The 27,954-nt window shown below is 37.3% G+C and overlaps 1 protein-coding gene across 1 annotated transcript; it reads right to left on the minus strand.

Annotated features, from left to right (window-relative positions):
- Positions 1-11,566: 11,566 nt before the first annotated feature.
- On the minus strand, positions 11,567-26,868 carry trmt6 (tRNA methyltransferase 6 non-catalytic subunit). The gene is made up of 12 exons (XM_020933726.2): positions 26,599-26,868; positions 25,735-25,862; positions 25,151-25,263; positions 24,932-25,023; positions 24,723-24,806; positions 24,513-24,637; positions 23,727-23,897; positions 21,992-22,152; positions 21,458-21,543; positions 17,781-17,883; positions 16,025-16,111; positions 11,567-13,261 (listed from the first exon to the last, which is right to left on the minus strand). Exons 1-12 carry the CDS (start codon positions 26,703-26,705, stop codon positions 13,067-13,069), a joined length of 1,452 nt encoding a protein of 483 aa, XP_020789385.2. The 5' UTR covers positions 26,706-26,868; the 3' UTR covers positions 11,567-13,066.
- Between the last annotated feature and the right edge of the window lie 1,086 nt (positions 26,869-27,954).

Below are 27,954 nucleotides of genomic sequence, written 5' to 3' on the forward strand. Positions count from 1 at the left end.
TTGTTGGTAAAAATATACTTCTCTTGTACAACTAATTTTGTCACAAGATTTTGAGTTCGATTTTGGGCGTTTGCCAAATATATCTGCAGTTTGAATATGTAAGAAATCTCACAGTTTTTTTCTGCAATAAAAGCTGAAAAAACAGCAAAACATAATATAATATAATAGAAATAATGAAACTAAGAAAAAAAAAACCTGGTAGATAGGATAACAATTTCACTCAGAATAATCCTTGAAAAAGTACTGCCCTTGTTTCATCATATTATATAAAATGAGATGACTAGATAAGTATGAATTTAAAGATGCACTGCGTAACATTTTTAGTGGAGGGTTCACCACCTGCTTGGAGATGCTGTTGTGTTGTCTACAGCAGGGGTGTCAAACTCAAATTCACAGAGAGCCAGAATTAAAAACTGGGACTAAGTCGTGGGCCAAACTAAATACTTATTGAAAAATTTCAACAACATCTGCATGTTTTCTCTTCTTTCGAGATATGTAATATTAAATCTTTTCTTATTAAATTTAAAGTTTAATAATAGTTTTGCTTAAACATTGAATCCAGAACAAGCAGAATATAAAATAATAAAAAAGTTAAATAAATCATGTCTCTATAGCCTATCTGTAGCCAGCAGGCAGCTCTAATACATATTTGATATGATCTCACGGGCCAAATATAATTGTATTGTGGGCCAAATTTGGCCCCCAGGCCTGAGTCTGACATGTTTGGTCTAGAATGTTCCACCATATAGATTAAAACTGTCACGAGGGAGATGAGCAGGTTTTAACACTACACTACATTACAGGTCAGATCTGTGGAGAGGTGCCCCTATTCACAGAAGGAATTATTGTATTTTTGAGCAACAGAAACATCTACAATGAATAAATGTTAGATGGATATGTTTAATGTCATACCATGGAACATTCCATGTAAAGCAATAACATCTCCATGGAGACAAGTATGCAGCAAATCTTCCACTAGAAAAGTTGTACAAGTCAGCGTTAATTAAACTGAACAAGATTTTCCATAAAATAATTCGTATATATTATTACTAAATAAAATGTGACTCTATTAGCACTTTGTTGAAGCATTTATTGTGCACTGGCCCACAGGCGTTAAACATGCTCCAACAGTGGACAAGAAAAGCAGCGATGGCACGCTGGCTCAAGCAGGAGGTCAGGCTGAAGTCCCAGGAACGAACGGAGCAGATGTAAAAGATATCGAAAACCTGCTGAAAACAGTGGGAGAGAAGAGAGAGAATCCGGAAGATGAACGCAGTCAGGAATCGTGGAGTTTGGGAGACGAAGGAGGAGAGAGAGAGAAGAGGAGCAAGTGGAGGCCCGGAAGATTTCACCAGACAAAAAGCAAGCGCGAGGAGGCAGAGGACTTCGATCGCAGTCAGGAGAGCTGGGGACTGGATAAAAGAGGAGAAGAAGAGGAGGACGAGGAGGTAGAGAAGAGAGCAAGCTGGAGACCAAGGTAAAGAGATGCACGTTCACTTTCAATCATGTTTAACAAAGTATAAATATCTGAATTATGTATTATAATAATAATAATAATGATAATGCCAGATTTTGTAGCGCCACACAATACTGAAAAATGTTATTTTCTAAAAAGGCATAACAAGCCTGTAGGTCAGTCAGGGTTGACATTTATTAAAGGTCTTATATTATGCAAAATGGACTCTTGTGAGCTTTAGGCCATGTTATAATGCTGTTTCCTCCTCAAAAACAGACCCAGACTTGTGTTTTGTTTCATTCACACATGTTTGAGTAAACCTTTATTATTAGTCTGTCTACATCTCCAAATCTCAAACTCTCTGTTCCACCTTTGATTTCATTAAAGTTTTCAAGTTAAAGGGACAGTCTGACATTTTGGACATAGGACCTCATTTCCTAGTGAGCCAGAGTGTTGGAGACTTGTGGAGACACTTTTTGAAATATTCCATCCAGTCCTTGTATTTGCAGAGGTCGCTGGTGCTAGACTAGTGCATGTCAATGGCCATAGTTCTCCTGCCACTAAAAACAGTCTTACCCACTCCACAAAACACCCGAAACAAATCTATTATTACAACAGTCTGTCCATGTGAATGTCTGTGTTGATAGAACAATGTTTGAAATAAAACTAACCTTGCATCGCATGAACTGTCGGATGTTGAGGGACTGTTTTCTCAGTAGCAGTGGAATTTTACTTTGCCCTTAAGATAGGTGCTCAGGTCTGCCACGACCGAGCTTTCTATCAGGAAGTACAACTCGCTAGCCTGATTCATCAGCCAGTTTCACTTCATGGAAACTGTCTGACCTCGGAGCATTTGGATTTGTTCGCTCAACAGTACTTTTTTTTTTATTTAACCAGTTGCTGCTATTTGGCTAACTGGTATATTAAGCTTTTCCCAAATCCTGTAGGAAGAAGGACAATAACGTCTTTCACCTTGATAAATTTCACCAAACATTCTCTTGGTTTTGGCTTTAAATCCTCAATCTCGGGAATCGTTACCAACACAGAATGTATAGCTCTTCACTGATTGGCTGGTGCCCGAACTTGCGCTTGCGGGGTTCTTGCAAACCGTGTAGTGTATTCTGATTCCTGACCTAGTCGCTGGAAAGAAATGAAATTGAGTGGATGCACTAGGTGTCACCAGCCTGGCTAACAACTCGCTGCTGCTCAGACATAAATCCTTATTCTATCAACACAGACATTTACATGGACAGTCTGTTGTAATAATAGATTTGTTTCGGGTGTTTTGTGGAGTGGGTAAGACTGTTTTTATTGGCAGGATAACTATGGCCATTGACATGCACTAGTCTAGCACCAGCGACCTCTGCAAATACAAGGACTGGATGGAATATTTCAAAAAGTGTCTCCACACGTCTCCAACACTCTGGATCACTAGGAAACAAGGTCCTATGTCCAAAATTCCAGACTGTCCCTTTAACAGCTCCTGTTACCTTGAGTTTAGAAGAGATTGACAATTCCTGGGCTGAAATGATTCAAATGAATCCAGTGAGTTTAAAAACACAGTGGAGCTCTTTCTGTATTACCATATTAGCCCGTCAGCCCATATTACGCTATTTTCTGATTATAATGTTGTTTCCTCATCACAAATGACCTGGAGTTTTGTTTTGTTTGATTTACACCTTTAACACACAAACCCTGCAGAATTTGAGTTTTTCTCTCGAACCGAAAATACCAACTTGTGATGTCATGTGGTAATACAAGAAGTGCACCACTGTATTTCTAAACTTCATACATCTTCACTAGAATCATTTGGATAATTTCAGTCATGGAATTGCCAATCTCTACTGAACAAAATGTAAAAGACGTGTGAATGAAAGAAAACACAATTCCAGCTCTGTTTTTGTGGAGGTAACCATATTATAACAATAGTCAATTATTTGTAATATGACCTTTAATTTTGAACATCTCTGCTGCTCAGATACCAGAAACCCAAGCGCGATGAGGAATCTTTGGGGCCACTGGACGGAGACGATGAACGCAGCCAGGAATCTTGGGATGTGGACAAACGCATCTGGAAACCCACTCACCGCTACCACCACAAGAAGAGACTGCGCTCAAAACGTGGAGACGAAGACGAGGAAGATGACGGAGAGAGGAGCCAGGAGTCATGGGGTTTGGACGAAGAACGCGATAAAAGGAGATGGAGACCCGGAAGAATTCACCAGACGAGGCAAAGGAGGGATGAGGAGATTTCAGAGGACGAACTGGAAGATGAACGTGAAAAAAGGAAATGGAGACCTGGAAGATTTCACCAGACGAGGCAGAGGAGAGATGAAGAGTTATCTGAGGAGGCCAGAGAGGAGCCAGATGAGGAACGAAGCCAGGAATACTGGGACATTGACCCCAGGGACAAAAGAGAGTGGAGAGCAGGGAGGTAAGAGAGGAGTACTACCAATTCTACTGCAATTACCATTACAAAAGAGTACTACTATTAATACTACTACCACTATTTCTACTACTGCCACTGCAACATGTACAATGTACACAAAGCATGTAATCAAATTCAAAGAAGTTTTGTAAAAATATGAGATTAGACGACTACTACTACGACTGCTACTACTACTACTGCGACTACTACTACTACTACTGCTACTGCTGCTACAGCTGCAATTGCTACTACTATTACTATTACTACTGCTACTACTACTACTGCTGCAACTCCTACTATTATTACTACTACAGCTGCAGCTGCTGCAACTGCTACTACTATTACTACTTCTGAAACTACTACTACTGCTACTACTACTACTACTACTACTACTACTACTACTACTTCTGCAACTGCTACTACTAGTACTACTACTACTACTATTACTACAGCCACTACTGCAACTGTTAGTACTAGTACTACTACTATTGCAACTGCTGCTACTGCTACTACTACCACCATTTGTGACTGTAGAATAGCCAATAGAACAGAATAGCCATTCTACTCCCATCACTACTACTACTACTACTACTACTACTACTACTACTACTACTACTACTACTACTACTACACTTAAAACAACTCTTAATACATACAGTTATGAAGTAAGTGGGAAGAATGTATTAAGCTTGTAATCAAATTCAACAATTAAGTGTAGACTGTTTATCACAAAAAAACATGAGATACTACTGTGACTACTACTGCTGCTCTAACTACTGCTACCATTACTACTACTACTACTACTACTCCTATGACGACTACTACTATAACTACTACTACTATTCCTGCTACTACTACTATCTGTGATGTTATGTTATTGTACAAAACTCAGACTATAAAAAAATAACCATGTGAAAGTGGAGAAGACACAAACTGACTGAGGATCAATGAAAAGTTTTTCTTTCTTCTTACTGTAACTTCACCTGGTGTGCCACCTGCTTGTCTCTATGGAGGCAGATGACAGCTGGACGAAGTTAGGATTACATAAGTAGATAATCTAATGCTATACTGTGGAACAATCCAGGGAGAGCAAGACCATCTCCATGGAGACAAGTGGGTAGCAAACACTACCAGAAAAGTTACAGAGTCCACCTTTAAAGCTTCCGTTTTTACAAGTTGGAGTGAAAAATATAAAATAATCTGTCAAATGCTTATCTGGAATGTTTTACAGTGTTGTATTAAACCTTTCTGTGAAAGCGCTATATAAATAAAGACTTACTTACTTACTTACTTTCTATTTTAATGAAGACCAAACCAGACCAAGATACAGGTCAGATCTGTGGAGAGGCGACCCCGCTCACAGTCACAATGTCAGTTTTTCTAGGTATTTTTGAGCTATAAAACCACCTGTAATTGAATAAATGTAAGGTAGAGCTGTTTATTGTGATACTGTGGAACATTCCAGGAACATTCCAGGCAGAGCAATGACATATCCAGAGAAACAAGCACCCAGACAAAATGTTACACAATGTATCTTTAAACTTTGAAAATGATACAGCTTTTAAAAATATGAACTTTTACAGATACCACCAGAGGAGACACAAACGCGATGAAGAGTTCACTGAACCTGACAACTATCGGAGCCAAGAATACTGGGATTTTGACTTGGACAAGAGGGACTGGAGACCCGGGAGGTACCACCAGAGAAGACACAAGCGCGGAGAGGAAGAGGAAGGGGAACGCAGCCAAGAATACTGGGGCCTGGACAAGAGGGATGAAGAGGGGGTGGAAGAGGAGGGAGAAGAGATAGAAAAGAGGATCTGGAAGCCAACGCACAGGTACCATCACAAAAAGAGGCTGCACAAGCGCGATGGAGGGTCCGCAGAGGAAGAGGAGGCCAGTGACGCTGAAGCACCTGCAGACAACACTGAAGTTTTGAGGTACTTTTTCTAAACTCATAAAATACAATACAAAATACAGTGCACTTACGTAACGTTAAAACCCTTGATATATATGGGTAGGGTCCATAGATGGTATAAATAAGTGGAGTGTGACGGCACCCAAAGCTTTCGGCTCCAGTCAAATGAAGCTCATGAGGCTAGAAGTTATAGGAACCAATTTCTATATTAGGAAGCCAGTTCAATTTTAGGAATAAGAATGTATTAATGTAGAAAATGGTGAAATAAAAACAAGATCATGTAGAGCGGGTTAATACGAAAATTTTATGATCAAAATGACAAGTCTCACTGCAGCAGTTAAAGAGGAAGGGGGCGACAATATTACAATGTAAGCCAAAAGGATCAACATCAATAAAGGCATTTTTTTTTTATTACAAATTTAATTCTGTAGACAGATAGCTAGAATGTTTTAAAGACATACTCTTACTACATAAAGAGACAATAAGATAATAATGTAAATTCTGTAGGCTACAGAAGCAGGTTAGTGTATAGATGAATGTTGACGATGGAAGTGTTTTTTTTCTTAAATGTAGGAAGTGGAATAGAGTTAAATCAAAAGAACTGCTGTACTGAACTTATGAGTACTGTTATTTTACTAAACCCCTTTGGCCATAGTATTTTTGGTTATGGTGTATTAAGTACGTGTGTTATGAACTGGCTCAGGGTTTGAACAAGAGGGAGTCCACACATGTTTAAAAAGAGTAGAAAAAAATTGATATTTATTTAAAAACAAGGTGCTAATGAAGTTGTGGCTGCATGGTGGAGAGGAGAGAAGAGAGAGGGCAGTCTCCATCAGCCAGCTTTTACAGGTGGTATGCCACACCCACAATCAGGTGTAGCTCATTGGGTTGGCCCTCCCACTCTCTGGAATCTGGAAGGGAGGGGGGAGAGAGCCAGCAACAGCACAAACATGCACCCACAAAATACAGACCAAAGCTGGGGTCGTAACAACATGATTAAGTACATGACTGAAGAAAATAAGCTGCTACTACTAAACTACTTATTAGAGCCAGAGTCGATGCGCCCCCAAACTCACTTCCTATTTAGAACGCGGCGGCTAGCGGGTTAACTATGGACATTTATATATACAGTCTATGGTAGGGTCACAAAACATTAAAATAAAACTATTTAAAGGTGCATTCTGTAACATTTCTGTAGAAGGGCAAGACACCTGCATATTTCCAAGGTGAGGTTAGTGTCTTGAATGTTCCACAGAATAGCAGCTTAGAGTTACAGGTTTGATCTGTGGAGATGCATGTTTGCTCACAATAATAATGCATAGTAATCAAGGGATTCTTTAGCAATAAGTGTAAGATAGCCATGTTTAAAGCTATATTGTGGGACATTCTACACAAAACAATATCATCATAAAATTATATGCACCTTTATTATACTATAAAGTACCAACTTTACAATAAGTTGCAGCCAATACTTACTGAGGTAGCAATTGCAAAGTAGTAAAATGATATTAGAACATTTTCATAACATTGTCCATAAAAATCAATTATTAAAATACTTCTAGTACTTCTACTTCTTAAGTGGCCCATATTACACTACAGTATTCTCTAATCTGTTATAAGGTTTCCTCATCTCAAACAGACCTTCACTACAATCATTTGAACAATTTCAGCCCTACCAATCTCTTCTAAACAAAAGGTAAAAGGTAGCTGTTAACTTGAAAACTACCACTACATGGCATCACAAGGTAGAATAGAGCATTTTGGGTTTTGGAGATAACTATAACTTTGGAGAGACTAACTAACAATAAAGGATTACTCAAACATGTGTGAATGAAACAAAACATAATTCCTGGTTTGTTTTTGAGTAAGTAACAACACTACATGGCCTAATGCTCACAAGAGTCAAGTTTGTGGAATATAAGACCTTTAAATTTGTCAAAGGACACCACAAAAGATATGGATATGAGATATAGTAAAATAACAATCAAATAATTCCAATCATTTCAATAGACAGTTTACATTTATGTATGAGTTGATGAGGTAGTATATGACAAGAAACCTTTTATTTATCCCACAATGGAGACAAAATGCTAACAGTATTATCAAGCAGCATATAAAATTGAACAATGGCTCCACATATGATGAATTTCACATATAATTAATTTGCTTCTCGATAAATAAAGTGTGTATCTATTAGGGATGGGACAAGATCTCGTGCTACCAAATTGCCACGAGATTGTGCACACATGTGAAAAATGATCTTGTGAGATTTTAGTTTTCATGTTTTTATGTTTTGATTGAAAAAAGTGAGTACTGGTGACTTACAATTTTTGAGAATACATAGTCCCAAAAAGCAGAGCTACAACATTAGAAATATTAAATTAAGGAAATAAAAAATACTGAGTCTAAATAATGTCATCCAATTTTGTGTCTCGTCTCGTCTTGTGGAAATTGTATCTCATCCCACTCCTACTATTGATCTATATTTATAAATGTGTGTTTTTTATTATTATTTTGTCTCAGATACCTGGTGGAGAAACGTAACCCATGGATTTACAGAGGCTATTACCATCCCGCCTGGTACAAGAGAAGTCCAGATTCTGCAGCTCCTAGCAAGGTAAAAAACACTGCAATTTAAACTTCTAAATATAGAGATCATTCAGCCATTTTCTCCACTCTCTAATCTTGTAATTGTGCACAGATGGTGACAGGATTGTTAACTTATAAAACAAACCATCTGGTCCACCATTCTAATCATTTTAATCAAGATGGAGCCATAACAAGCACGCTTCACAGAACTCTTACCCCACAGGAGGCACGTGTTGAAATTAGAAATAGACCAGGACAATTCGAAGCCAAGTTTATTTAATTACCCAAGTCCAATAGTAGAATATAAAACCTGCCATTATCAAAGAGGCTTCAATGAATTTGCAGATAATATCATTGTAATGTTGGTACCTGACTGCGCATGGGACCTCACGTTGTCAATTTAAAGTGTTATGTTGATAATAGTGATAAAAACTAGCTGTGAAGAAGTTTGGAAAAATACCATTGAGTAGTATTGAAATTAGACTTTAAATATAAAGTATAAGGCCAAAAAAGTTGTTTTCATAGACTATATAAAGACCATTTTGAAGGGGGTGTGACGTCATCCATAGTGTTCAGCTCCAGTCAAATGAAGCTCATGAGGCAAGCAGTTATAGGAGTGAATTTGGAGCCAAGACCCATGAACTTACCTACGGACAAAATCGCGAAATAAAAACACAAGGATCATGTTAGAGGGGGTTAATACGAACACTTTAAGACCAAAATAACGAGGCAAACAGCAGCAGTGAAAGAGAGAGGAGACAATTTTTTAACGTAAAGTCAACTGGAACCAAAGTCGATGGAGCCAGAAGCGCCCCCATGTTTACTTCTTATGTGGAATGAATTTGGAACCAAGTCCATTTATATAAACAGTCTGTGGTAGTTTTGCACCACTGTTGCTGTATGACTGAAAACTGCCCCAAATTGTAAGATTAAGTGCTTATATGATTGAAATACTAATGCCTAACCCTTTTAAACAGTGACAGAATTCCAAGAAAGAAAAGCATCGAATGAACAAGTTTGCATTTACAATTTCACTTACGACTTACTGTGTATATAAGAAACAAATTATAAACTAAAACAAAACGAAATTTAATGCATAATTCATTCATTCCAGAGCCCTATATCTTATAAAAAACATAAAGCTTTATACTCTTTTTTCTTCTACAGCGTTAGACTTTTTAAAAATCATCACTGAGACTGTTCCATATACTAACCCGTCTAACAGAAATACGATCACTTTCTTTTTTTTCTTAATTTTTAAAGTGCCAGTTTTGTTTTCATTTATGATCGTACAAACTAATAATAATGATAAAGAAGGCACAAAATGTATCATTTATGATCGTATCAAAATAAAAGGTAATGTTAAAGAAAAGCATGTGTTTAGTAATAATTATAGTAATAGTAGTAATTGTTTACTTGTGAAATAGAAACATCTACTGAACTTGGAATCTACACCCAGTATTTTGATAATGTCAGCATAACAAGTTTTACAAAATGGCTTTAGATTACACATCATTTCAAAGAGTAAACACACTCCCTCTCTGTTTGAATTTGAGTTCTCACATTGTATATTGGAGCATATTGGCAGCCACTACTATGAGTTCTTCCAGGGGCAGCTGTGGCTAAAGATTCAGAAGTTGAAAACATTGCATTATTTTCTGATTATGTTTTGGACAGAGCCTACTTTTTCTTTGGATCACAGTGTTAAAGTTTTAGTTTTAGATTAGCACTGCTGTTGTTGTGTGAATTAATTATTAATATAGAAAAGCCCTATATAAAACAAATGCATTACTTTATAGTATACCATTAGCTTTTAAACTCTTCACAATAAGTACAACCCAAGATGATATTTTGCTTTACCACCAGATCTAAACCTTGACTATATTAGGTCTAAATTGCGGTTTAACATGGGACTAAACCAGGTCTAAAATAAAGTGGATAAGGATATTGATAATGGCACTGGCTTCTGTCACATTTATAATTATTAAAAATAGTAATCATTTTTAAAAGCTCTTTGAAATGAACAGATCCATCACTATAAGCTTAGGGGTTTTGACGCATAAAAAGACATCTTGTTACATAAATAACTGGAATTTGTTCATTCTTAGCAAGGTGGCTTCATTCAAACAGTGCTCCTTGTCGCCCTGTACTCGAGCTCTACAATGCACCATGAGTTACTGTTGTGTTATCATTATTCAGATGACCTGGTGCAGCCACATATCACGTCTTATTGCACCGCTGCACAATGCCATTTGGAAAATAATGGAAAGTGCATTGGATATGTCTGCAATGAACCTCCAGAACTGAACATGCAAATCAAAAACTACCTCTTCTTGGACAAATACATAAAGACCATATATAACGGTTTATGAGATCTGGGTTACTCTGTCTCTTAAAGGGCCCACGCTATTTTTTAATCCATTTTATCATGTTGTTTCCTCATAGTAAAAATACCTGGAGTTGTGTTTTGTTTTATTCACACATGTTTGACTAATCCTTTATTATTAGTTTGTCTACATCTCCAAAGTTCAAAATGCTCTGTTCCAGCTTGTGTTGTCATGACGCGATAGTTTTCAAGTTAGCAGCTACTATTTTATCTTTTGTTCAGCAGAGATCAGCAATTGATTCTAGTGAAGGTGTATGGAGTTTAAAAACACTGTGGAGCACTTCCTTTATTACCACAATGACATCTATCTGTTTGAGAGAAGAACCTTTATATGCAGGGTTTGTGAATAAAACACAGCACAACTCTATGTTTTGAGTAAAGATCAGACAAAATGGCATAATATGGGCCTTTGTTCTTTCTTTTCTTTTCTTCCAGGATGCGCAGATGGAAAACCTTGCAGCGATGGACTTGGAGTTACAGAAGATAGCGGGAAAGTTGCATGACAACTCTTCATAAACCCTCGGCTACATAAACATGTCTTAGTTCAGATCTAACTGTGTTTGTCCATATATTGTGCTTAGAATGGAAAAAAAAGATCATAAAAATAACATTCCTGGAGCCTTTATGTTTTGCATATATTGTATCAGTGATATTATAGATATATTCTGCATGGGAATGTTTGTATAGAGAAAATAATATATGAAAATGTCTAAGGCAATCTGTTGAAACACTGTAAATGTACAATTAAGTCCCGTTTACTTGTCTCTCAATAAAAAAATATTCGGGGACCAAATGTTACTGTAGTTTTATTTCTGTGCAAATATAATAAACAAGTGTGAATGGTAAACAAATTATGGCACAGGACAAATAAATAAACTAAAATATTTCCTAAATTAAAAAAAATATGGGCACATATTGCTTTGCCAAATGATTTCTGAGAGCAAAGCTTTTCAAAATAAGAGATCTAACACTAAGAACTATCATAGCTCGCTCACAGTCACAGCAGTAACGCTTTAGAATTGAATGTAAAATTTGAATGTAATGATGAAGTACAGTGATTCTCAAAGTGTTCAGATTAAGAAATAAACCAGGTCTAAACCAGGACTAACCCAGGATAAAACCAAGGCTAAACCAGGTCTAAACCAAGACTAAACTAGGATAAATCCAAGGCTAAATCAGGATTGAACCAGGACTAAACTAGTTCTAAACCGGGTCAAAACCAGGTCTAAACCAGGACTAACCCAGGATAAAACCAAGGCTAAACCAGGTCTAAACCAAGACTAAACCAGGATAAAAGCAAGGGTAAACCAGAGCTAAACCAGGACTAAATCAGGATTGAACCAGGACTAAACTAGTTCTAAACCGGGTCAAAACTAGCTCTAAACCAGGACTAAACCAGATCTAAACCAGCTCTAAACCAGATCTAAACCACCTCTAAACCAGGACTAAACCGGATCTAAACCAGGTCTAAACCATGACTAAACCAGGATTGAACCAAGAATAAACCAGATCTAAACCAGGACTAAACCAGGACTAAACCAGGACTAAACCAGGACTAAACCAGTCTAAATAATGACAATAGCAAAACTTGACCATCCTAAATCAGGTCAGTCAAAAATCTTTGAAAAGAAAAAAAAAAAGTATTGCAATTAAACTTGCAACATAAAAAAGCAACTAGACTAGGATGCACTGATCTGACACTGGTATCAGATATCGCCACCGATACTGAAATTTTTGGTGGATCGGATATCAATCTTGACTCAGGCGATATCTCATTTTGGTCTATAAATTGGTGTAATAGAAGATTACTGGCCAATGTTGGTAGAACAATACTCATAATAGTGTCTTTACAAAGTTGTTCTGTAGTTAGAAAATACATTTGGATCATTTTTTTACCTTATGCCGTTTGTGTTTAAAGGAAATAAATACGTTTTTAGTCTCTGCTCTGGTATTCTTTGACATCGGGTACTGGCAGATACTTGAAGCCAAAGTATCAAAATCGGTATCTGAAAAACCTGGATTAAAACCTGCATTGCTAGAGTCAATCCTGAATTTTATCATATATCATAAACTAACACCAGAATACCATGAATTTGAGAACATGCTCGTTTCAACTGTTGTTATTGTGACAGTCCTTCTAGTACATGTCCGACAGTTTGAGAACCACTGTACTCGAGTTATACATCTGATGTATTCAAACCAGACAGTCTTCCCTCTTATTTATTCCTGTCAAGTCAATTCAACATCCCAGGCACAGGAGCCAGTGGAGCCCTTAGACCAATCTCCCACTCATGCGTCAGTGTCCGTGCTTTTCACTCTCTTTGCTGCAGGCTCCTCTTCAGCTGCTTTAGACTTGCCTGGTTTAGTTTGCACTGGTTTAGACTGGCCCGGATTGGATTGGCCAGAAGCAACTGTCGTCCCTGAGAGAAGATAGCCGCCGCCTCCACTCATGAGCAGCACGGGATGGGTCCGATTGGGCAACACCTGGAAAAAATATAAGATGAGATGAGAATTAGGGTTGAATGGGAAAAAAAATATAACTGCAATATGTTTATGTAATGTGTATATCTAAGTGAATGCTCAATAAAAAAAAAAAACACTTCGGAAAAAAAATAGGGCTGAATGGTATGGGAAAAATTGCGATAATTGCATATTTTTTTGACAAGCTTTGCAAAGATGATTAGACTTACAATTTACATTTTAATAATAGGATTTTGCTCAAAGTTCAGATAGAAAAAAGGACCATATTTAGCTATTTTCTGATACATGTTGTTTCCTCATCACAAACATACCTGGAGTCTATTTATTTATTTATTTATTTAATGAGACAGGGACAGCGCACAATTTTTACATTAACCTAGTTGTGTTTTGTTTCATTCACACACACATCAACACACACACTCTCTATATTTAGGCTGTTTTCTTCTCTCAAACTGAAAACACTCTGTTCCACCTTGTGTTTTGAAACTCCACACACCTTAATTACAATCGTTTGGATAATTTCAGCCATGAAACTGCCAATCTCTATTAAACAAAATGTAAAATGTAGCTATTAATTTAAAGACTAACGCTTCATGACTTCACATGGTGGAACAGAGCGTTTTGAGCTTTGGAGATGTAGACGGACTAATAATAAAGGATTATTCAAACGTGTGAATGAAACAAAACACAACTCCAGGTATGTTTTTGATGATAGTATTATAACATGGCTTAAAGCTCACAAGAGTCAAATTTGTGTAATAGAGGCCCTTTAAACATGTCCTGGAGAATTGACAAAGACTGAAATATGAACTGACAAACTAAAACAAGAATCACTTTTCAGGAGATTTAGTTTGTAGAGGAAATTATGGTACTTCAAAAAAACTGCAGCCTTGGGCATAGTAAACATAAAAATCCAAATAAGAAAAATCTGGGTTTTGTTACAAGTAAATGTTTTCTGCTTTGCAAGACAGCTTCTAGTGATGTGATGCAAAACGAAAAATACAAAATAAAAAGGAGCAAACACAAAGATTTTGCAATAAACTACAGAAGATAAAAATAAAGGGAATATAGTGTTTCATATTTTTATTGACTTGAAAACAGTAATGTTCTTTGGTGCTGAATGTGGTTTTGAAAAGATAAAAAAGATCTGAAAGTCTAATAAAACTGGAGTAACTTAAGAACTCTACTTGAAATAGGCATTATATTCCCTGTTCCTGGATATGCGCCCGTGTGTTGGAGCCAAGGCAGGATTAGAAAACTGATTAAAACATTTTGAATTTGTAGCTGTGAAACCATGTGAGTTTAAGTTGAAAGCATCTAGGAAAAGTAAGATATAAGACAACTGTTACCTGAGCAAGGTGTTTAAAAATATATAACTTTTAAAACGACCTGCATTTCTATGTAAAAAATATACATGAAAGATAAATAAAAGTGCTTTGAAAATACAATAGTAGTAATTTAAGAAATCTACCATATTTTACGGGTTATTAGGCGCTCTGGATTATAAAACACACTATCATTAAATGGTCTATTTTCTAACTTTTTCACAAATAAACCACACTGGACTTTAAACGAAACACAACAGTTGGATGGGTCAGTGGGACTTTGTTTGGCACGTTCACGGTGACTCTGGGCATTGTTCAGTTGTGGCATGTAGGGAGGGTGCTGTCTGGGACCGCTGGATTGTCGGCGTGTTCGCAGTGACTCAGTTGTTCAGTTGTGTCTAGAAGTGGCACATTGTACTCGCTTTTTTGGTTCGTTCCTCCGTTCTGTTCCTCGTCGGCGTTGAGTGATGAGTGTTGCTGCGGGTGTTTTTCGCCGCGCGGTCGCTATCTGCTCCGTGTGTGTTTGCGTGCGCTGCGGGTGGTGCGGCTTGGTAGTTTACTGAAGTCGTGCTGGGACACCCGAGTGGATTCATGTATAGGGCGCTCTGGCTTGCAATCCTTTTTTGATGGGGTTAGATGCTTAAGAGCGCGTCTAATAGCCCAGAAAATACGGTACTTTACATAGGCAATGCTTCCTTCTTTATGGATGGGCACGCTTTGTTTTAGATGCAAACCAGCATTTAAGTAAAACAAATGAAAAAAACAAAATCTTTCAAATATCTAAAACCAAATTGTTATTAAATATTACAAAGTTTGAACATTTATAGTTCCAACACATGGTAATTTAAAGCAAACCTATTATGTAAAATTAACTTTTCAGAGCTTTTAAGTATGTTATACATGTTCCTCCTTCTCATTTACCCTCTGGAAGGTGCATGTTTGAGTAATTTTTTTATTGCCTATTTTCAATATGGCATTTTGCTGATAACCACTGTTTTCAACATCACCGTTACACACCCACTGCTCTGAACATTGTTCTCCAATTTTATTTTCTGAATCTGCGATTTGTCTGCGTATAGTGTAATCATTTTGGTACAAAGTAAATAAAATGTGTGGCTCTCTAGTGTGATATGCAGCTATTCATTGGCAGTACCAACAGCTGCACAGTGCTTTGTTGTGATGACATTTATGGTGATGTCTGGTCCCATTGGGCACTGTTATTTTCTAAAGCAAAATTTTGTGGACTTGTTTCTTTATTAAGTCGTTTTGAATGAATATTATAATTTGCATGTTTTCAAAGCTTCAAGAAAACTTCAAAAATTGCAACTAGTGATCCACTGGTGATATATAATTATATAGCAGACACCAACACAATAGGTCTTCTTTAAGTCAAATACATGTAGGAATAGTAGGATATATGAATAATAAAAACAACATTTACCTGATAGTGTCGGAGCCAGGTGTTTGTGAGCTGGAGGTTGACAGTTCCTCCTTGTTCCTTGAGTTTAGTGTAGCACTCGACCAGCGGCTGCAGAGGGAACAGCTCATTATGAGAGATGCAGAGTCAACACAGAGACAATCAAGCTGCCATTTTAGAATCTAAATCACACATAAAACTAGGCCTGTCACAAAAAGACATTTTGAAGCATGATATATGGCTACAGATAAATATTGTGATAAACAATAATACTGAAACTATTTTATGCAAAGTACACAATTAAAGGCCCTATATTTCTCAAAAACTGACAGCTTTAAACCATATGAGAATGTTGTTACCTCATCAAAAACCTTCTGTTTCATCCACAAATGTTTGAGTAATCCTGCATTATTAGTCTACTAGGGTTGGGCGGTAATACGGTATTAGGGTATCCCGCGGTATCAAAAAGTAGCAACGATATCAGTTTCATTACCGTCATAAAAAAAATCTGCAGTGCATAAGGACCTGATATAATGTTATAATTTACTGATCCCTACATTTGTTTGCTCAGCACAAATGAATGTGTGGTTGTAGTTTCAATTTAATGTTATCACAATTTAAAACTAATAGTGTCTATAATGTTTCTTTTAACCACGTGGGGAGATGACGTTCGATTAGTTTCGTGCCACTGTCACGTGATGCTCATAACGAGACCAAAACAAGATGTCAAATTCGGCCGCAAGCGAGTTTATACCAAAAAAAACAAACTAGTACTTCTACTATTTGCAGCATTTTGGATTCAGGCGCAGATTTGTTTACATTTTACAGAAACGAAACTTAAAACCACATGGTTCATTTGCATAAACTATAAGCGCTCTTTGTGTCACTGATGCGGTTCAGCTTCTGTTGGACTAAAGGACACGACTCAGTGGAATATGTGTATTCTTTCTGTGACAGAGGATGTGCTTCTGACGGTGAGTCTGTTCTGTGTGTGTATCGTGTTGGAGATGGTTTATGTGAAACTTTTCAGAGATTATAAGTCTGAAGGGCATAGCTCGTACAGCGGTGCGGCTTTGTATCTTACTAAAGTCGTACTAAAACATTTTGGTAATACAGTAATACCATATACCCCGGGAAAATCCTGAGAAGGTTTAACAGTATAAAAATTTGGATACTATCCAACCCTACTGTCTACATTTCTACAAGCCCAAAATAGTCTGTTCAACCTTTTGATATTATGAAGAACTAATTTCAAACATCTGCCTTTTACTTTAAAATTTGTAGAGAGTGGGAATTCCACAGCTGAAATGATCCAAATGATTCTAGTGAAGGTGGAGTTTAAAGGTGGAGTTTAAAAACACAGTGGAGCACTTCCTGTATTACCACATGACATCACAAGGTGGAACAGAAAGAGAGAGAGAGATGAACTCAGCCTAAATTTGCAGGGTTTGTGTGTTAAACGTGTGAATGAAACAAAACACAATAAACAACAAAAGCAACTTTATGGGGACAAGATGTGGTGGAGCTTTCACTTAAACAGTTACACAGTGTATCTTTAAAATGTAAAATAGGAAACCACAAAGCTAAGATATGCTAAGTATTTACAAGGGTAGAATTATCATTGACAGTGACACGAATGGTGCAGTATAGATGGAGATATCCCAGTGGAGCTGTAAGCTATAAAAGCCACTGCAGCTAATGAGAGATGCCCTGAGTCGACAGTAACTAAGCGCTCTAATACTGTTGTTATTGTTCCAGTAAATTACAGCTCTGGTCTCACCTCTTTGTATTGGGAGTACACCACAAAAGGCCTGGAGGGGGCGAGGAGAGGGAGCAGGCCCATCAGAACAGGACATGGGTGAAATCGACTGGCAATGACCAACCTGCGCACAAGACAAAGAGACGATCAAAGAAACAGTCGCTAGAGGGCGATAGATGCAATTATCAACAGTACGGTGAGTGTTGTGTTGTGAATTGATATGGTGCGAGTGAGATCCAGAAGTCATTATCAGTCTGAGGGGCGAGATTTCGATTTCAAACACATTGTTCAGTTGGCTACTTTTGAAACCAGCTACTATGGATCATTACTGGACAAATGACAGATTATGCAGATTTAAAGAGCCTGTTTTGCACTGTTTTCTGATCTATGTTATAATGTTGTTTCCTCATCACAAACAGACCTAGAGTTATGTTTTGTCTAACACACAAACCCTGCTTATTTAGGCTGAGGTCTTCTCTCAAACTGAAAACACTGTCTTCCACCTTCAGATGACATCATAACACTCTATTGGCCAATATTATTTAATACAGATTGGGGACAGCTAAAATTTTATTGTTAAAATGTACAATGATGTTGTAATAAGTGAGTTCTAGGGCTTAGTTAGTGATAGAAAATACCAGGTTCAACATTTATGAATTTACCTTTTGAATATTTCATGACAAAGTACAATGTAATCAACAGGGAAAATAGTCCCTTGCCCCCCATCTGAGCCTATGACATTATTAAAACCACCAATACATGCATCACAATTTTGGACTTCCGGTCATCGCGCAATGCATACTGGGAAGGATCTTCCGAAAAAGTGAGCATCAAACTGCCATGTTTGATTTCCCAGTGGGATGTGTCTATTGTCAAAGTCGATCTTTTCAAGTCTTTTGAACCATATCGCTTTTGTTTCTGGTTCTGATATTGTCATATTTTAGTTATGGGATGCGGACATCATAATTGTGTGGTTGTTAGATGTCCTAACAGCGGAAAATGGGCTTTCGGAAATTTGCGAACTCCATAACTGCAAAAGGGGAATCAGATCTGTGTGACTGCAAACCTTCATTCAAATTGTTTCCCTTCCCAATGGAATAGAAAAATAGTGAAAGGCGAAGGCGATGGGCAATATTGATGCATGGGAAGGACGAAAAAGAAAACCTTTGGCTGCCAAAGAAATCATCCAAAGTTTGCAGCGAACATTTTGTATGAGGAGTGCCATCAAAGACCGGACCGATGACTGGAAGTCCGAAATTCGTGATGCATGTATACATGAAGTGTTCCACTGTGTTTTTAAACCCCATACACCTTCACTAGGATCATTTGGATTATTTCAGACCTGGAATTGCCCATCTCTGCTAAACTAAAGGTAAAAGGTAGCTTTTAACTTGAAAACTACTGCTTCATGAAATCACAAGGTGTAGACAGACTAACAATAAAGGATTGGAGCACTTCCTGTATTGCCACATGACATCACAAGGTAGAAGGGAGTGTTTTTAGTTTGAGAGGAGAACTCAGCCAAAATATGCAGGGTTTGTGTGCAATAAAACATGTAAATAAAAACAAAACACAACTCCAGGCGTGTTTGTGATGAAAAACATAATTATAACATAGATCAGAAAATGGTATAATATGGGACTTTAAAAATTATTAGCTAGTAGCATTATTGGGAAACCCCCTTCTCTGTTCTGCCCACCCTTACCTTACCTGACATAACACAGCACGACACAAAACATAACATATACGGTCAACATCGTCTTTATTTTTGGAAATGGCTGGTCTGCACTATTGGACAGTCTAATGTATGGTGTGTGAGTGATTCTGAGAGGTGCACAGATTTAAGGCCTCTTCTTGAGATTAATCCCTTGTTTTATGTTGCTGAATGAGAGTTCATAAAATTGCTTGATTTACGGCGCCCTGGGAAATTGCGTTACGCTGGTGCTCTTTATGGGAGGTGTGCTATCATGCAGAGGAAGTCAATATACAGCGCTGGCTTTGGAGGCCTTTGTCCATCCATCAGAATATTGCAATATGAAGCAGGTATTTCATTTCATTTGACGTAGAAGTGCAAAGGCATCACTTTCTTGTCCTTGTAAGGGCACTAAACATCATGTCAGACTGCAGCGACAAAGGGATGATATAAGGTTGGTACTAGATAGTATGCTCCAAAGGGACAGTTGGCTGTGATTGGTCATTAAAAGACAATGATAATATAATTTTTGTTGTCCATTTATTTATTTAATGCTGCAGATATTAATACATAATAGATTTTTAAACTGCTTTTAAACTGCTAATTTCATCTGCTCGTCTCGATGGAAATGTTACTGTTTTGTCTGAAATGTTCCGGTATGGCATTAAACATATTCATCTTACATTTACTCAATAACACTGTTTTTTATTGCCCTAAAACTTGCATTCTTACTGTAAGTGCGCGTGCCTATCCACTGATCTGACATGTAACTTGGCCCTTTGGTTACACCTGCTGTCTCTGTAGAGATAAACAAGCGTAAAGCCATACTGTGGAACATTCCTGGCAATATGACCATGGAGAAAAGCAGGTGAAGGACCCTCCACCAGAAAAGTTACAAAGTCCTCCTTTAACACTTAGACAGTGTAGTGCAAGAACCCTTTAAAATGAAATGCTGCACTTATTTAAGAACAGTATATGATGTTGCCTTTCTGTTTAGTGCAGGACAAGCCTGACCTGGGACAGAAGCTGAAAATTACTTTGTCTTTGTCAAATAAATGAATACCGTATTTTTCGCACTATCAGCCACACCTGAATATAAGCCGCAGGTGTCCACGTCTTCAAGAACGTTTTCAAGTTTGGGTCGTCTGCTTTTATCGCCTCTGAAAGATTTTGTCATCTTTTTGCATTGAGTCAGTTCGTCACGCTGCTGTCGCCAAAATCTCACCATCGACTCACTGATGCCGAGCTCACGGGCAGCAGCTCTGTTTCCTTATTCCACAGCCACATCAATTGCAGTTAACTTAAAAGCTGCACCATCTGCATTTCTTTGTATGTTTTCCATGAGGAGGGTGTGTGTATGAAGTACAAAATAACTGTTTAAAACACAATCAAACAAGAATCTTCCTTGGCGCATCACCCCCCATCTCTCCCTGTGCTCTACTGCGCATGTCTCCTGCAGAAAGAGCCTCTGTCTTGTCTGTATCATGTCAGTGTCTTGGAGGATTGCAGCAGATTTCAGACTCTCTCGGGAGCGGGGCTAGTTGTGTTGATCAGGTATCAGTGGATGTTCGGTTACTGAAGTTTTGAGACGTTTATTCTTGTCTTTTACACAAACAGGTAAGATGTATCCCCCTCACTAATGTTCATTTAGAATCATAACTAATTTTATCATACGGCGATAAACTATTTGAGTGCGCTGACAATATCACGAGCTAGTGTAGCAACTTCATGTTAACACTAGATACATGTGTAAACCGCACAGACAGCGGCGTTTTCTGCACTCAGGCTGCGCATATCTGCTGTGTTGCCAAACCACAGAGCGTATAAATGAATGGACAATGTGCCAAACTAAGAATCCGTCCATATATTAGCCACATTGTTTTATTAGCCACAGGGTTCAAAGTGTGAGAAAAAAGTAGTGGCGTATAGTCCGGGATTTATGGTAAATACAAATGTGACAATGTCTGAGTGTGAGGCCAGTCCAGTGTCTAAAGTTGAGACTCACCCATCGGCGTTCCTCCCCTCCAGCACCGCAGCAGCAGCAGCCAGTTTCTTTCGCTTCTCGTCTAGTCTCTGCTTCTTCTCCTGCTCCTTAGATTCAAAACAAGAGCAAAATAAACATGTTTTCCCTTGTACAAACATTTCAACAGAGCAATTTGAGCTTTGGAAATGTAATAAAGAATTACTCAAACATGTGTGAAGGAAACAAAACACAACTGGAGATATGTTTTTGAGGATGTAACAACATTCTCACACATGGATTAAAGCTGACAACAGTCAATTTTGAGTAATATAGGACATTTAATTGTGTCAGTGGCATAAAGTAGTTACAATATTATAGTTTATCACAATAATATGCTTCAAAATGTATGATCGGACAGGACTAGTTCTACGTATGTTCAGCTACTAAAACATTATAACATATATTGACGCTCAAAAGAGTCAATTCTGTGTAATATAGACTCTTTAAAGGGTAAAGCAAAGGGTAATAAAATGGTCATGAAGCCTTCTTGTGTGTACAGTGTAGTTATGTAGTTACTTTAGCTTCCTTCCGCTTCTCCTTCTCCCTCTCCTCTGGTTCCTCTGGCTCTGGCCTCTCAGTCACATCAGCACTTGTCTCCATCCTGAGCTCCTCTGGACTGCCCTGCTGTTCTGCTTCAGGTTCCCTCTGCTCTTCCTCCACATTAGCAGCTTGCTCATCTGTACAGAGAGAAGCAAAAACACAAGAACTTCACTTGGCATTTACATTCTAGACACAAATACTGCCTTTAGTCATCACCACCAACTGGCTCATGCCGTACCCCCCAACACTAGAACAATAGGCTCAAAGATGTGGATTGAAATGTCTGAAATATGTTAATGGGTGTGTGATTTGTCAAGGATTGGTTTTAATAAAAGTTAAAAAAACAAAAAAAACAAAAAAACAAATACTGCATTTATCCAAAGCATAAATGCACAGACTTGGTACTTTTAATTTTGTATAATCTATGCCATACAATAGGTTGCGTTCTGTTCTAAAATTTAATAATGTCATAATTTCACAGGGAGGGAATGAGCCTTTGTACTTCTATATTCACTCTTTATGAAGGAACTAACTAAATGTATGCACAGATCCACAAATACAGAATATAAAGATTATTAGTTAGCGATTGGCTCCACAAACTTTCATATTAAAAAAAGAAACTGTGTATATTAAATAAACAAGTTTACTTTCTCTGAACAAACAAAAACTGTAGCACTGTCACGAAATAATTACTATTCTTGGTGATATATCGATACAGTATCATTATCATGGGCAGGCTGTATCACCAAATTAAGTATCACGATATACTGGTATTTCGATATTTTAGCACAGCCCCATTGAAAACTGTGAAAGGTAAACTACCAGAAGTTTGGACTGACCCTCTCGTTCAATGTTTTTTTTTTTTGTAGTATATTTTTACTATGTTCTACATTTTATATACATACAGAAGACATCAAATATATGAAGCAAGATATACGGAACTATGTAGTAAAGAAATAAAGTAAAATAACTCTACTAAATAATATTTGACAAAGCAAAAGTGACAAATTTGAGGATTTAGTCGTAAAATATGTGTCTCTTCTGTGTGTATATAAAATGTAGAACATAGTAAAAATATACTACAAAAAAAACAAACACTGAATGAGAATTGAATGAGAGGATGAGTCCAAACTTTTGACAGGAAGTGTGTAATACAAAAATATCACTGTGTTAATGGTGCATTATGTAACTTTTCTGGTGGAGGGTCCGTCAAATGCTTTCCTCCATGAGATGTTATTCCTTTGTCTGGAATGTTTCACAGTATGGCATTACACCTTTCTATCTTCATGGAGACCTGTGGAGAGGCAACCCTGCTCATCGTCAGAATGTCTGTTTTTCTAGGTATTTCTGAGCTATACAAAACACCTGTAACTGAATAACTATAAAGAAGAGGAGTTTAATGTCATACTATGGAACATTCCAGGCAGAGTCGTAACATATCCATAGAAGTGAGCAGGCGACGGATGACCAACAAGAAAGTTACGTAGTGCACCTTAATTATAGAGAAAAGATAACTTGGTAGGACTGGGACAAGATCTCGTGCCACAAGTTTAGTTATTATCTCTTACAATTCCAAGCAATACTAGAATGTAAACAAAAATATTACATAAAATAAATAAATTATGAGGCCAAAATCTCGTCATGTCTCTTTCTTGTGGACCCAGTCCCGTATCTTGTCTCATCTCTAAAACTTGGACAATTATTCTCTCACCAGCGCTTGGGTCTTTGCCTGCAGCCTCCAGAGTCCCATTGAGCAGAGCGTTCACTCGGCAGAGGGGAAACTCATGCAGTGTGTTGTGGAAATGAGCGGGGAAGCCAAAACTGTCGACCCCCGCGCGAACAGGCCCTCCCCCTGGGTACATCTGAACCACTGAGCCGAAGCCTGGATCAGAGTAATACAGCTGTCAGGCAAAGGGCACTGCAAAGACTTTCAAATACTTTCAGAGACTGCTTTGTTGACATTTTACAACTTAACTTCAAGGGCCCACTATTTTCTGATCTGTGTTATGTTTCCTCATTACAAACATACTTGGTGTCGTATTGTGTTTGATTCACACACAAATTCTGCATATTTAGACTTTGTTCTTCTCTTCCACCTTTTCCATTGTGTTTTTAAACTCCATACACCTTTACTAGAATCATTTGGATGATTTCAGCCCTGGAACTGCTATTCTCTACCGAACTAAAGGTAAAAGATAGCTGTACCACTACATCACACAATTTGACATTAACAGCTACTTTTTCTGCTTGATTGAAGAAAAAAGCCTAAATATGCAGGATTTGTGTGTTAAACTAACTTGTGTGAAGGAAACAAAGATCAACTCCAGGTATGTTTATGATGAGGAAACAACATTATAACATAGATCAGAAAATAGCTTAATATGAGCCCTTTAACATGTATTGATTAAAAAAAATCAACAGTTCAGGTATACTTTTAAGGTCAATCAACATTAAAATATAGTAAGCTTGACACAGGAAAAACATCAGTAAACCATACCTCCCATCCTCTCCATAACAGCTCCCAGAACTAAACCAGCACAAGTTTCAAACACCACAACTTTGCTTCCAGCGTGAATGTTCGCCAGTGTCAACATCTGGGCCAGTGTGTCGTATCGAAGGTGACTGCAATAAAACACACATATTCATACCACATCTGCTTTCACTATAATTCTACAATATTGAAAATGACATTGCTGAAGTGACTGACCAGATCTTTCCAGGTTCTCTGCCATGGTACATCATAGCTAAGATGCGACAAGAGGGTTTTAAAAGAGTCACACTGTTTTCATATCTGTAGAAAAGAAATAAGAGGAATTAGAAATACATATGTAACGCTTCTGTGAGAGATTTTCTTTTGTTAACAGTACACATAAAATGACAATATACTGGTGGTACAGAACAATACATCTAACTTACTTCTTCTTTTTCTTCTTGATGTACTTGTCTTGTGCATATTCAGTCTTGTCCTTGAAAGTGGAGCTGTTGTCTATAAGCTGCTGGATGATCTCCTAGTAATAATATCAACCAAAATGGTATATTAGCCAACTTGCATTTTAGTTCTTAGTTTAGAAGTTTAGTTTTAATTCATAATCACAAATGAACAATTCAAATGTTCAAATATATATAGAAATGTACCTGTCCCTTTAGTCCTTTCTCCTTGAGCATCTCTATATCATCCCTGGTCAGCTTCTGTGATTTTCCATCATCTACAATATTTCTGTTATCGACACCTGCCACCTCCTTTGAATCTGAAAACAACACACAACACAAATGTAAAAAAAAACAATAAAACAAAACAGTAATACAGGAAGAGTTGCAGTGCATTTTAAACACCATAAATCCTCACTAGAATCATTCGGATAATTTCAGCTGTGGAATTTCAAATCTCTACTAAGCCAACGGAAAAAGGAAATGTTAACTTGAAAACTACCGCTTCATGACATCACAAGGTGGAGCAGAGTATTTTGAGCTTTGAAAATGTAGACATACTAATAATAAAGGGTTACAAAACATAACATATAATGAATGAATGAAAAAAAGTTATCTCCTCAAAAAGTATTTTTTGAGTAGGTAACATTCTTGAGGCTCACTCCAGTTAATTTTACGTAATATATAAGACCTTTAACAATAGATTATTACAAATCTACTCACAGTTGTAATGCTTACCAGAAAAATCATAATTCGTTAGACATTTTCTAAAATCAACCACCGCAACATACCAGCTGAGCTCCCTGTATCACTTGTCTTCTTTAGCTGGAGGTGTCCACCATGGATCTCAAAAGTGGAGTTGTACAAATGTCCCACAGCATTTTCAAGAAAGAACCACTGCTTCTCAAAGATCACCTTCCTGTAAGTGCACAATCATCAGGTTACATTAATTTGATTGAGAGACAATTTTGAGTCCTGTCTTCCTATTCTAAAGAACAGAAAAACAAGGCAAACACTTGGAAATTGTGTGCATTAATATAACCAAGTAAAGCAGTCAAAGGATGTGTGATTTTAGTTATAAATTAAATAGTCCTGGAAAAAATCTTGACTTGAAGATTAACATCATTTGTTAAAATATGTGATACCTGGGAGTTTTTACACAATATAGTCTGGGATGTTTGACTGTCAAAGGTGAACTATGCAACTGCCACCTGCTTGTCTCCATGGAAATGTTATTGCTTTGCCTGAAATGTCCCATGGCATGACTTTAAAAAGATCCAGTCATTTTATTCTATTATTATGTTTCCATTTCTCAAAAATACAATAATTCCTTCTGTGAATAAGGGTGACTCTCCACAGATCTGAACTGTAATGTAGTGTAGTGTTGTAACCTGCTTGTCTCGTGATAGAGAGGTTTAATCTATAGTGTGGATTTCCATGGAGACAAGCAGGTGGCGGACCCTCCAGTAGAAATGTTACGCAATGCACATTTAACTAACAAAATAATTTTTTATCTCAACTTTTCTAACCATCTGACTTGAAAAAGCTGGCTAATACTAAACTAAACAAACAATACTTCTAAGAATAGCTGAAGGCATAATAATGCAAAATCAGAGTAGCCAGTTAAAGATATTTTTTGTGGCGGTGAGACTTACTTTTTTGCTACGATTTGAGCAGCTTTGAAGATATCTCCTCTCTTTAGCACTACGTAGTCCCCTTCTTTCATTCTGTACTGGGAGTCATCGTCCCCGTTGTCTGCCATAATACAGCAGCTTTTCAAAGTAAAAAATAAAGGAGAACGTAAATAAATGTGTATCAAGTAAGGCACGATGAAAAAAGGCACTGTTAAGCCCTGAAATTAAAGGAAAACACAAGCTGCAACTACTTCCACGTGTTAGCCATCACTTCCGTAGCAACACAGGACGGCTAAACGATCGCAGATACACTGAAGGTAGACCAAACAAGCGGATTATCGCTAAAAAGAAAGCTCGTTTATTTTGGACGAAATTTGAAGCACGTTTTCATGTATTTATTTATTTATTTATTTATTGCTCATGCCATTTCATTTAAAGAGAAAGAAAAAAAATCGGATAGTTAACATAAATACATTATGGCATGAACAAAACATAGGAAGAAGATATATATTTGAGATGATAATAGCAGCATATATATATATATATATATATATATATATATATATATATATATATATATATATATATATATATATATATATATATATATATATATATATATATATATATATATATATATATATAATAAAAAATAAAGAGTGATTACACTTGCCGGTGTAATCACTCTTTCAGGTATTGTAATTATTAGATATTCCCAATACCAGTAACTAGATCTTCTGAAATATTGTCAGCCTGTATGGAGAAAAATGTGAAAAATAGTCTATAGTAAATTCAGGTTTTTCACACCTCAGTGAGAGCTTGCAATTTGCTTAGATTATAACAGATACAGTAAAAGCGATAGCTCTGCAGGCATTGGGGCAGACAAAGACAATCGTGCTAACTGGAGATTACTGGACGTCCCTAAGTAATGAGAGCTATCTTGGGGTCACAACACATTATTTCACAGTGAGAACTTCAGTCACTTTGATTGTTACGAAGACAGAAGAGAGGCACTTCACTGCCACTGTTGCAGAGCACTTCATGAAAGCGTAATATGAGAGTGGAACATCGAACACAAAGTTGTCTCACTGATAATTGTTATGGTTTGCAATAAAAAGACATTTGCACAAAGCAACCCTTTACACTTTTCTATGTTGATAAGAGTTAAAATGATGATTTAAGGGACAAAAATGTGCAATTAATTGTGAGTTAACTATGATATTCATGAGATTAATCGCAATTAAATATTTAATTGATTCATTTTAGATTCCCATCCATCCATTTTCTTCAGCTTATCTGGGGCTGGGTTGTGGGGGCAGCAGTCTAAGCAGGGACTCCCAGACTTCCTTCACCCCAGACACGTCCTCCAGCTCCTCC

This window comes from Boleophthalmus pectinirostris, unplaced genomic scaffold (assembly GCF_026225935.1).
Source record: "Boleophthalmus pectinirostris isolate CB_2022bp ecotype Guang Dong unplaced genomic scaffold, ASM2622593v1 HiC_scaffold_13, whole genome shotgun sequence".
NCBI lineage: Eukaryota > Metazoa > Chordata > Actinopteri > Gobiiformes > Gobiidae > Boleophthalmus > Boleophthalmus pectinirostris.

What these genes read in the sequence shown, in the direction of transcription:
- trmt6 (XM_020933726.2), bottom strand. Translation starts at nt 26,705, where the DNA reads ATGGCAGACAACGGGGACGATGACTCCCAGTACAGAATGAAAGAAGGG. An exon ending in GAGGGGAGGAACGCCGATGG is followed by an intron (nt 17,884 to 21,457) that starts GTGAGTCTCAAC and finishes TCTTGTGCGCAG; the next exon opens with GTTGGTCATTGCCAGTCGAT. An exon ending in CCTGGCTCCGACACTATCAG is followed by an intron (nt 13,262 to 16,024) that starts GTAAATGTTGTT and finishes TATTTTTTCCAG; the next exon opens with GTGTTGCCCAATCGGACCCA.